The sequence below is a fragment of the Harmonia axyridis genome, chromosome 7 (genome assembly GCF_914767665.1).
Source record: "Harmonia axyridis chromosome 7, icHarAxyr1.1, whole genome shotgun sequence".
NCBI lineage: Eukaryota > Metazoa > Arthropoda > Insecta > Coleoptera > Coccinellidae > Harmonia > Harmonia axyridis.
In genome coordinates this window covers 30,112,390-30,125,486 of record NC_059507.1, presented here as the reverse complement: position 1 = coordinate 30,125,486, position 13,097 = coordinate 30,112,390, and the positions used below count along the sequence as shown (strand labels likewise).

Below are 13,097 nucleotides of genomic sequence, written 5' to 3'. Positions count from 1 at the left end.
ATCAAATTCGCAGAAGAAATAGGCAAAATTATTTGATGTTCCTAGTTTTTGGCTACTTTTACCTGAATCAAAAACTCCAACTACAATTGAACCAATGGTCTCTATATTTATTATGGGAAATGAAATAATAATATCTGGGGAGACCAAGGGTTATCTTGAAATGAAAATAACATTTTGACTCATTTCAAGCAGATTATTCAAGGTTGTAAAAGTTACGACGCTAATTATTAGACTTCAATACTACGGAGTTGGATTAAAAGACAACATGCCTTATAATTGATTAATTACATATTGCAGTAATTGCATTTGCAAAAGCAAATAATCAAATGGCTCTTTTGTTAAGTAAGAAAGTTGAGTAGGGTTCATAAAAACAACAAAAACTTTGAATTACGATATAAAGTTCTAATTAATCTTTTCTAATGGAGTACAATCACTATTTGGAACCTAGTCCTTTATGATCAAACGTCTATTTACAATCGATAAAGTGTCATTTGTTGTCAAATCTGACAGTTACCTTCCAAAGTCTGTATGATTGTGAATACCGATTTATTGCTGTGATTTCTTCGTTTAAAAATCATTTCAATTTTATCCAGACATGTAAATTAAAATAAAAAGATTATTTCGTAGATTAGTTACAAATTGTAAAATTTTCCAAAATGGTTTCAATATTGAAAAATCAACTGCTAAAACATCTTCAGAGGTAACAAATATTGTTTCAAAGAAAGCACAATACATATTTCTTCATTTTTGTATAGGTTCACAAAAAATTTATCAGCTGATAAAATAAATCTCAGCACTTTCAAAGGAGAGGGCGAACTATCAAATTTGGAATTGAATGAAATAGTTCTAACAGATCTTCTAGAGTTACCGTCGTTTTTGAGATTAACTAAAGCTTGGTGTAACAAAGTAACATTTCGAATTCCCTGGACTAAACTAAAGAGCGTTCCCATACATTTGGTGAGGCTTTTTGGAGTATTTTACAAATATTCAAACTGATGACGAATCAAATATAGTCAAGATGATTTTAAATATTTTTTAGAACCTTGATGAAGTTAACATAACTATAGAAACATGCGAAGAACTGAGATCTATGTCAACTCCATCAGGCCTTTCAGATTATGCTATGGCTCCAGGAAAATATGGGTATATAAATAAAGTCATTGATGGCATAACTGTGACTGTAAATCATGTGAATATTCTCTTCAATAGTCCAGCTTTTACAGCCACTATACAGGTAGAGGAATTTATAATATATTATTTATGGTAATAAATAAAGAGATTGCATTTGCTGACTTCTTTGTCTTTATGCTAGAAAATCATAGTTATAAATCAATGAGTGTTTTCTCCACCTAGAAGAACAATTTTTTTTTTCAGATCTCGCGCATCTTATTGGAATCTAAGTCACCGAAATGGGAAAAGGCTGATTTGAGGATGACTCGATTGAAGGACCCAAGCAAAGGACAAATGCTTATTTTCAAAGAACTAGAATGGCAGACTCTGAAAATAGAAGCTAAATCAACTAAAGATACCAATCTTACTCCTTTGAGACTGATAACTAATCAAGCAACATGTAGGATTGTTATAAAAAAAAGACTGTCTGGTAAGTGTTTTGATATAAGTTTTTTCAAATCAAGGATACATTAACATTCTATCCTGACATTCATAAACTTCTTTGAAACTTTTGATAAGATGAGCTTATGCGAGTATGATGGTCTGTGTAGGCTTCATTCTTGACTTTTTCTTCTCTTCCAGATTGCTTCGTGATGGGATCAAGATTAGTGATTATATTGGAGGACTTGTTATGGGTTCTAACAGATTCACAATTGAAAGCTGCCCTTCATTTTGCTGATTCCCTAACAGGACTCATTCAGAAGGCAACTCAAATCAGTCGAAAGACTAAAGCTGCAAGGAAACTGGAGGTAAAGAATTAAAATTGGATTCATTGAACAATAAATTAGTGAAGAATAATTTATAGGAACTACCTGAATATCAAGCACAGTTGCAACAGGAAGCTAGAACAAAAGAATCAACATCTACATCAAGACCATTTGCAATGAATGATGTTGTAGAAACTTCCTATCACTTTCTTTGTGCTCAAGTAGTTCTCCATCTATGCGATGACCCAGGCAGTAAGTTATCATTATTTCTTTTTTAATATATAAGAAACATGTAAATTTTCAGCTGGTAGGTCTAGTCATCCTAATTTAAAAGAAGGAGGTGCACTTCAAGTCAATGTTTGTAAATTTCAAGTTGATTTTTATCCTTATCACTTGGCTAAAGCGAATCGTAAACATTGGCCCAAGTATAATGATGGAAATTTTCCACATACCCAATGGCAGGAGCAAGCATTAGCTCAATTCAAATCAAAATTTTTCGATTTAATAAATAGAGATAGAACACCTCATGCCTCTTTGAGCAGAACAACAAAGGTAACTATTCATCAAACAATTTTCTGAATATGTTCAATTCAATATAAAAAAAAATAAAATTATTTATTATTCCTCTTTAACATCATGCTAAAAAATTTTTTTTTTCAAGATAAAAATAAAATAGAGGAAAAATATCACATTTCTTCTTGTTTTTCAACTGTTACATCTTATTACCTCTTCTTTGTGTAGGTATCTCCAAATGAGCCAAAAAAATGTCCAAGTCCAATAAATAAAGAACTCAAGCAAAGAATCGAAAATCAGTTTGCTAAGTTGATGACTTCCTGTACCATTATAAGAGTGGATGACTTCACAGTACATAAGGTAACAACATCAGGGAAAAAGCAGCCCTTCAAGGAATTTATTTGTGGTAAGTTATGGAGTTTATGCTCATGAAATTAAAACATTTTCCATCAGGGTTTATCATCTCAAAACTATTTCCTGGGCTTGCCTTGTTTATCCTATTTAAAAATGTATTATTATGAATTTTCAACCATTCTAAAATATTTTAAACTTTTATAACTACAATATTTGTAAATTATTTTTTGAGATAATGATCCCTTGATTTGATCTAGTACCATTCCATATTATAAATTGTAAATTGAATTTATACATAGCACAACATAAAAGGAAGGATAACAGAAATCCATCAGGTATTGTTACAAATGCAATGCGCATTGCAATGATAATTTAGACTGTACATACAGGGTGTGGCGATATGGATGGATGTTTTTGAAGTGATCATAAATCGGCGGTTACCTTATTACAAAATTTTAAAGAAAAAATTTTTTAATCCTTCAATCCTGAGGTTATTTAATTTAAGTTTTGCATCATTCTTTTTAGATATAATCACACAAACTTATGGAGAGTAGGACAAAAAGACTGTAGGACAATTTGGTCAATGTTATTTGCCTTTGAATAGAGCATTTTGAAATTGGCTCTCTTTTTTGCGACCACTCAATATGAAATTATTATTAATATGCAACTCGAATAACCTAGGTCCTATGGGTCCTATTCATTTTGATTCACACCTTTCTATTTTGCTTCACCCTGTACAAACATTATTCTGAGTTATCACTACTTCTGATTAGGTATTACAGAAAAAATTATTGGCATGAAAGCATGGATATTGTTACGATTGACATTTTTAGTAGTTACTTCCCAATTAACCTGTAATTCTAGCACCTACCCACTCTAGATCCAAATTATTCATAAAAAAACATATTTCATATCAGCAGGGGAAGTTATTATTTTATTTAATTGTTTATTGACAATAATGTACCCTAAAATCTCTGCCACAATTCCTCCACATAAAGCTATAGGAACTAACTAACTGAAGAAAAGCTATGATAAAATTTTACAATCTACTGGCTTGCATATTATTTTTTCTTCAATTATATAAACTTTCAGGGGATAGAGATATTATGCAGTTACCTAAAGAAGCAAGTATTGTTCATGCAGAATTTATATATTATTACTACCCAGATGAAACTTCCTTTCCATGTAAGTAGACAAACAATAATTTTTCAGTAGTTCTACTTATGTGTTCAATCAACTGAAAAAATTTGCATTCTTAATCATATAACAGTAACAATTTTCATTTATGATTAGAATAGAATACCTCCGAAATTTAGGAAAGATAATAAGATTAGGATTGAATTAAACAGAATCAATAACTTTCTATTTGTAGAAAAATAATTAATACATAATTTTTAGTGCCACCTCCAAAATTTTATGTGCAAATCAACCCTATTCATGTATCTTTCGATGTTGATACAATCTTATGGGCTAATTCTTTTGGACTTAATTTGCACCAATCTCTTGTGGCTTCCAAACCTCAACTACCATCTTCCAATCTCACTTACATAGATGTCAAAATAGAATGTATACTCCCTCGAGTAAGTAATATTTAATCAACATCAAAGAGCGACGTGCAATTGTTTTTTATTCTAGGTAAGTTTTGAAAGTTATACATGCCATATTAACCAGAAGGATCGTCCAAAAATTCTTAATTTCCAAGTCACCAGAGCCACAGTTACCAATGTTAGGAGTTTAGAACAATCCTCGAGAGCTGATTTGGCAAAATGCGTAGATTCGTTCCATATGGGATCTTTGTTTTTTGGTTCAGGTTTTCCATCTAGACCCGATGATTTTTACATTGTCACTCAAAAGTTTCTCGATCACATATCATCTTGTGATAATATCAGAAATGTGCCTGAAGTGTTAGATACAACTAATATAAATGTTCTAGTAAGTACATTCTTTACATACTTCCATCTAGTTGAACTGAGTGATAAAACATTTTTTATAAGTTTTTCTGCATAAAAATTTGCATCTATTGGTATTTAATCATCATTGAATGAATAATTTCGAACACATTATCGAAAATTTACAGATGCAGCAACTGCATCGAGAACTTCTATGGACAGAAGCCAAAGATGTATGGTGTATAAGTTTGGATCCAGTTTGGGGCGACTTTCTAGGCGCTCGATCTGTGGGCGTGAGCAAACCAGTGCCATTTTTAGATACAGTTCCTGTAACAATATGGTTACATAGTCAGTTGGATCCAAATTCTACACTGAAGACTAACAATGATCATACTTCGACTGCCGATATACATGCCCTAACACAAATTTCGAATTTAGTCAGCATTCAAATCAATCATTACCAATATCTGTTCCTATTGAGGTTAGCTGAAGAGCTGGCGGAATTGGCTACATTCGTATCATTAGATTCGAATAGGATAATCAAGGTAATTTGTGAAGGTGTTGTTAAAGAATAAACCAATAAAATAGGACCTTTGCCTCATTTTTAGGTGGAAAGTAGTGGATCTCTTGTAGTTGGGGCTTTATTACCTCAAGTAGAGGTTACTTTTGTTATGCCTTCCCAATGTCCTGGAAAAGAATCATCTGGAGCAGATGCTGAATCATTTGTACCAGACTCTTCAAGTATTGTAGATGACATGCTAGTACATGGTATAATATCGATAACAATATATTGATATGTTGAACTCAATTATATATTTCAAGGGTCTGCTGCTACGGTGTGGCAAAACAGCAGTCTTTCTATTACACAAGCTGATCATCAACCTTCAAAAAAATCCATTCCAAATGGATCGAGCACTGCAATGAATATGCCAACAAGCATTTCTATGGACTATATGAATCATGCTCCTCCTCTGAAGGCTTTGTCAAAGGAAAGGCAGGAATCAACTGTTGTGGCCAAGTCAGATGTTAAAACTATTCAAAATAACATAAATGAAGGTAAAGAATTTTATTATCTTCGATAGTTCTATTGAACTTCCTGATATGTCTTAATTTCCAAAATTTGTGCCCCAAATATGTAATTAGGAATTCTACGTGGAAAGTGACATGCTATAAAAACAAGAAACTAAATTATACTTTCAACACAATGTCATACAGGGTGATTCACCGGGATGGCCTATTAGACATTTATGGAAAACCAATCATAATTTTGAGCTGAAAATTTGCATATTGGGATTTGAGACAATGATCTTTCTCCCTTAAATATTTTCAGATCTCTACAACTTCCGGTTAATGTGTGTTAATAACTGTCTGTTACTTCCGGAAAACACAGAAAGAAACTAAAATTCGATGTTTGGATAACTAAATTTTACATTTCATGAATTTTAATTAATTTTTCGTTGGGATTGTTGAGAAATCCATAAACCAATACACTTTTCAATTACGAATAACTCATTACAATTCTTGATATGTCAAATTCAGTTATGAAAACATAGAGTTCTAGTTTCTTTCTGTGTTTTTCGGAAATCGCAGACTACTCCACACAGTTATAAATAGCGGTTTTTCCTCATTTAAAGTTCTTCCTCGATAACTCTTAAAGTATTCATTTTAGGTATAGGCTTTGCTTAAGTAACCCCCACTATTTTTGGACGTGGAATTGACTGAAATAATAAAAAATATAGGTTCTAATTTGAAAATCTTGAGTTTTGATGAATTTGAGTTGTCCAAGTTCATGATCCTCTTATATACACCCTGTACATTTTTGGTCCAAGCAGAAAACAGTCTTATAATACTACGTATTTGCGGAATCGAAAAAGAAAAAAAAATTTTCGAAAAAAGCTTTTTCTGCTGAAATATTCAACAAAATGTGAGTTCTCATCGCCACCTTTTTTTCATAAGAATCCCAATAACTCATGAACCGTTGAATTTTTACCCAAGGTATGGATGTTGCCGAAATTGCCATCAAAAAATCTATCTAATGATGCAATAATATACTGGGTGCGCCTTTTGAAATAAGGAAGTAGTAGTCTGTTTCCGGTATAACCGGAAGTTGTAGAGATCTGAAAATATTTTAGGGAGAAAGATCATTGTCTCAAACCCCAATATGCAAATTTTCAGCTCAAAATTATGATTAGTTTTCCATAATCATCTAATAGGCCATCCCGGTGAATCACCCTGTATATCTCTTTTCTGGAATAATTTTCTTGGGAAAATGAAAAAGCATATAAAAATAGTAAGTTCATGTTTGGAACATTTCGATATATGTCATTTTATACTAGTACCAAATCATCAAAGAAGAGAATCATCTTTTTCAAATTAAATCCACCTTTTCATTGAAACTTACAGATGTTTCAGAACCCTATCGTTTGCATCCCTTCTGGGTTAAAAAATCGAAAATTATACACATATAGGCAGAATTATAGTCTTGTTTCCCTGAAAAAAACGCGAGAAAATTCATCATCCATGTGGAACTACAGAGTTTATAAACGATTATAACATCCTAGTAAATTCAAAAATGTTCTTTACTACTTTTCACTAATACTGATATCTATTCTATATGATAAAATTTCGAAATTGAAAATCATAAATTGTGTATTATCAATTCTCATTCAATGATGAGTCAATTATAAATATTTCCAGGGCCAGGATGATGCTACAACAATTCATAAAACCCTGTATTAAAAATATGATTTGATGAAATTCTTTACAGAAACCGCATGAAATTCGGTAGCTTGACATTCTGTTTTATTTTAGGTTTGTCTTCCATGAAAAAAGGTTTTTCAAACTTCATGTCTTCAATAGACAGTGCTCTTAAACCTAGTGGGGATGATGCTAGTGATACTCTTTCCCTTCGTAGCGATTCCAGTGATTCTGAAAATTATGTTATGGTGAATATTGGCGAAGAGGGCACCACATGTGATTTGATGTTTGCCTTGAAGAATAACTTTGATACTTCTGATTCTGGAGCTACTGCTTTGATAGAAATGGCCAGTGAGGTCATTGAAGAAGAAAGTACAGCCACTACCCTAAGTGAACTCTCAATACATGATGGTGGTCGGAGGAAAGACTTGGTGAGGTTTTTATATAATTTTGCCTTTTGTTGATAACGTAGTATTTGATTTTTCAGGTATCTGTTGCGACTTTCAAATTGAGTAAAGTTGAATTCCTTCATCAGTCTATTGGTTATTCCTCATCAATTAAAGTACAAGTTGGCAATATTAAGTGTGATGATTGCAATTCTATTCCATGGGACGAATTTCAGGTAAATTATGAAAATCATGAACCCAATTATTCATTTCGATTTCTCATTAACTGATCATGATGCTAGTTACCCTTTTGATATCCACAACAGATTTGCAGGTTTCGTATCCACTGAAAATATTTCATTTTTCATTTTGTCGATAACATTCCAAAGTATTAAGTTTTTTCGTGTCTGAATATTTATACATTCGAATTTTTGGTTGTTTATCTTTGAAAGAAAGTATCAGAATGTATAAAACTTCAAATGATTTTCTCATGCATTTTATATTATTGTTATTGGTCTGATCTTTCTGACATGATTCCTATGCAATATATCCTTTCAAAGATATTTAACATATGAGAGTACCTTTTCAAATGAAACTTCACCCAGTTTTTTCGAATTTTTTGCATGCATCTGAATGTTTTGTGTGGCACAGACCAAGATCAAGGTACTAAAATAAAATATTAAGTAGTGTCATAATGAGCATGTTGTTCTAGAATTAGGAGTAGCAATAAATGAGTTGAAATTTTAAGATAACAATACATATATATTATTCGGGGTGAGTAAATTACGAGTAGTGAGTAAGAAATTTTCATCTCAAAATTTACTATTAACATATAATTTAAAGACTCACCCTGTTTATAAAGCAGAAAAAGAGTTTAATTCATCATGTACATAAGCTTCACAACCAATCATATAAAACATATTTCTCACTATTATTTTTTCTATAAATTATTAATATCTGCTTTTTTTCTAATTAGTGCAAGTTCAGTTCCCGTTCCAGAGGTTGGTCAGATGACCTTGCAGATACAAACACTACTCCAAAAGTTAAGCTGAGATTGGATCATAATTTAACATTACCAAACTCGAAAAGCATGATGGAACTGGATTTCAGAGATAGGGATAACATAAAGAAACTGTTCCAAGACAATCTTGTCGTCAAAGTTGATGATTTATCATTAGCTTTATCTATGAGCGTTGTAACTGGTCTTACAGATCTGATAGAAGATGAAATTATACAGACCCCTATACCGTTACAGGTGAGAAATACAAAAATTGAATTCACTTTTTGTGAATTGAATGAATGATTGGTAACCAATCTTTCGTTAGTTAAAACGGCCGCCACTAAAAAAAAGTTTGTTCTACAATTGTTCTGAGTAAGTAAAATTAAACAACGGGCTATAAGTTTGACCAAATGAAGCCTCTGAGTTTGATTGAAACAGTACAAGTAATTATGTAGCAAATATGTAAAAAATATTGGTTGTAAAATGAAAATCTTGAGTTTTGATGAGTTGTCCAAGTTCATGATCTTCTCATAAACACCCTGTATATTTTTGGTCCTTGAGTTTCTACCCAAGCTTTGGCATATTGCCGAAATTGTAATCAAAAAAGCTATCTAATGATGCAATAATATACTGGGTGTGCCATATTTGAAATAAGAAAGTAGTAGTTTGTTTCCAGTATAACCGAAAGTTGTAGAGGTCTGAAAATATTTTAGGGAGAAAGATCTTTGTCTCAAACCCCAATATGCAAATTTTCAGCACAAAATATGATTAGTTTTCCATAAACGTCAAAAAGGCCATCACGGTGAATCACCCTGTATATTGAATCCGTTAAAAATTTCATTTTAAATGCATAATCAGAACCCTAAAAAATTCAATAAGGATACCGAATATTCGACCATAAAATCGACTGAGTTGAGGTTTCAGATGTTGATATGATATGACTGTTTCATGCTCCTTAGAAAATTTTAAGATGGCCACATCATCAGAACCATAAAAACTTCGAAAAGAATATTGTAAAATAAATAAAATGATACTCATGATACTGATTTCTGGGATTCATAAAATTATTCCCTTATTTATTTATAGGTATTTCTGAATAATGTTCTGCTTCATCTCAATGAGGATAGACCACCAGCGAACATAACCTCTCCAGGCCCTGTACCTATTGATTTGAATATATCTACGTTGTATATAACTCAAGAAGAAGATGGTATATTTAATATATTACCGCAACCACCTATACCTCCATCATCACCAACTTCAATCACTTCAGGTTTGTAAGCATTATCATCTATGAATAATAACGAATTCACAATGATATAATAATATCTACAGGGTGGGCAAATGAGCGAGGTAAGCGGCATATCTCAGGATCCACTCATCGTAGAGATTTGCGGTAAAAAATCTTAACACTAAAGTGTACAAGAAAACACACTGAAAATTGTTTTGAAGTTCATACCTCTACCGATAGGGGCGTAATAGCTACAGTCGAGTAGAAAAATGAATTTTACTCGAAAATGTTTCATATGAAGTTGAAGAAAAAATAACATCACTGTAATCCTTGGAAAATTCTCTATCTTTTCAAATTGTCACTTTCGATTTTACGACATCAAATAAGGGTCGGTGAAAGGGAGAAATCTGACTGATTGAAATGCCTGTAACTTCAGTTTGGCTCAACATTTTTGAGCAAATTAGATCTCGTCTGAAAGATAATATCTTGTTGATTGAGGACAAAATATACTCATGATAAATTCGTTTTTCCTGCTGTCGATAAGGGGCGCTTAGTCAGAAGTTCATTGTTTTGTTCATTTTACTCCGAAATTTCAAATGTAATGATAAGATTTTCTTAACAGAAATTCCATCAAATTTGCATAAAAATGAGGAATTAACTCCAACATAGGAGTGAGATACATGATATTTAATGATTAACTATAATAAGTTATTTTAAATGTGAAATCTGAAGGTCCTACCGTGAAGCGATGTTGGATGTTGTTAACATGTTAATTATTTTGTTTTTATTTCTATTGTAAGATAATATTAAGTTTCTTATTCGAATATTGATATTTTTATTGTTATTTTCAATCAGGTGATTTTCACAATACTGTTTTATTTTGTTAGTGGCACATAGACCACTACTACTCAGTACTTGAGTACTGTCAGTTTTTGTTCTAAGCGATGTCTAAACTTAAAAATATACACATTTAAACAAACGCTAAAAATCTTCTGATTTCATACAAGTGCTTTTCTCATTTTTTTTAATTGCTTTATTTCTTCTTATAGCTCAAGAAGCAGAACAACAATTGGTAAAAGTAAACAAACAGTTAATAGCAGAGAATGAAGAACTACAACGAAGGCTTCTGGCTTTTGAAAGGGTGTCTGAAGAAAATAGGTCACTTCGAAAGGCTAAAGAGGAAAAGGAGACTCTCAAATCTTGTCTTACTTCAGCTCAAGATGAAGTTATGCGACTTTTAGATGAAAAAATCAAACTTTTGGATGATATAAAAAGATTGCAAGATCAATTGAGTGAAAGAGGGCGACAATGGAACAGCAAAAGATAGCAATGTTGTTTCAACTGCACTAGTTGCTGCACTAATATAAGAAAATCATAGTGGTTAGTCACTAGGATTTACTTGTAGTAGAAGTTAGTGTAGTTGCCAGAATTCGCAACCTACATACAAAATTTTGCCAAAATAATATATTTTTGAGAAGCAGCTGAGGTACGTCTTCTATGTTCATTTCAATCAAAGTTGTCTAAAATCATTTCAACACTATTCTACTATATTTTTACTTTCTGGTGATGAATATTGTTTTTAATACTCAATCAAATTAATTTCAAGCTAAACGAGATTTTATTTATCAGATGTCATTCGATTCCTCATATATGTTTCTTCAGTTTGAGATAATAACCTTTTTATAGAAATTTATTCCAAGTTTTCATGTCTTGAATCTTGTTGAGATACAAGATTGTACTTTAAAATCAGACATATTTTTATTTTATAGTTGTTTTATGATATTTACAGTTCCTGAGGAAATTCCAGAATTAGGTTTATAAGTTAAAAAAAGAATAATTCACTGGTTTTTATCCACTAAAATATCATATGAAGTTGTTAAATGTATAAAAAAAATTTTTTCAAGTAAGTGAAACTATATGATCTTCTGGAAAAATATTGTGCAATCAATTAAAACATTTTATTTTGACTGATTCTATTTGTTGGTACCATATTTAATTTTTTTTTCAATGATACATGAACAGGTTGAAAGTAAATAATTGGATCTGCATTATGCATCTATACTTACTGAATTTTTTTTCCTACGGAACTCAACAATCAGAATATTTCAATCAGTAGTTAGAATAAGGGAAATTAGTATAAAGATGAACAAAATTATTTAAGGAATCCCGAAATTGCAAAAATGTGAGGCAACTAACATTCATTTGAAGATCATATACATAATTCATTTAGACACCTTATTTTCATCTGGGATTATGAAATTCAATTTGGATTAAAACAAATAAGCATCATAAGATTTTTTTTTATCAAAAAACTCATCTGGGATCTTCTTTTGAATATAAGCATATATAAATTAAGATATCTTTATACAATTATATAAATGAAGTTGATTGTGATATTGTCAGTAAATTAATGATATTTTAACTCTTTCTCAATATTATTGAAAAAATATATTTATAAGATTAACTTCTGTAATATGAAATTTTGTGTTGATACCATGTGATGCTTGAATTGAAAATCGACTATTGCTTTGTGATATTGCTATTAATGTGGAATATTCAATAATCATGTTTGAAAATTTTTTGTTATTGTGAAAATTGTAAATTTCAATGTGATTCTGTTTGGGATGCAATACTTTTGTACTTATGAAAATTTATATTTGAATGTTGGAATTTCTTGGAAATGTGTATGTTCATTTTCGCTATTTGAAATGAAATTTTTTGCATTATAAATAATATAAAATCTAAACATTTGTTTTATTTGGTTCACCGAAATCCATATTTCATTTTATAACAATTCTTTATTCAAATACTTCTCAATACTGAAAATGAATTATTCTAAACCATAATTAATATTTTCCCAGTGAGCCTGGAATTCACTGTTTGTTAATTTGAAATGTCTGCATTATTATAACTCATTCCATTATCAATTTAATTTTTTCCACCACATTTTGGCAAATAATTGTTAGAATTTAACAGCTTTCTGCTTTAAAATTCCGAGTTTGTTTTTGTGGTTTTTATAAATAATTAAGAGTTCTAGATATAAATAACACTAATTGGCTCTTAGCTAAATCTAAATAGAACACTTTGTAATTAATAATTTGAAGTTTCTGCGGGATTAGGTATAGCTATTGCTTGTTTTTAATTGTTCTT

The 13,097-nt window shown here is 31.0% G+C and overlaps 1 protein-coding gene across 1 annotated transcript; it reads left to right on the top strand.

The window, feature by feature from the left end:
- Positions 1–378: 378 nt before the first annotated feature.
- Positions 379–12,693, top strand: LOC123684853 (UHRF1-binding protein 1-like). The gene is made up of 19 exons (XM_045624326.1): positions 379–700; positions 756–957; positions 1,040–1,234; positions 1,375–1,600; positions 1,753–1,919; positions 1,976–2,129; positions 2,182–2,429; positions 2,619–2,796; positions 3,837–3,929; positions 4,143–4,324; positions 4,380–4,676; positions 4,822–5,178; positions 5,242–5,401; positions 5,456–5,689; positions 7,445–7,761; positions 7,818–7,952; positions 8,693–8,971; positions 9,803–9,989; positions 10,997–12,693. The coding sequence occupies exons 1-19, from the start codon at positions 657–659 to the stop codon at positions 11,272–11,274; spliced, it is 3,933 nt and encodes a 1,310-aa protein (XP_045480282.1). The 5' UTR covers positions 379–656; the 3' UTR covers positions 11,275–12,693.
- Positions 12,694–13,097: the final 404 nt, after the last annotated feature.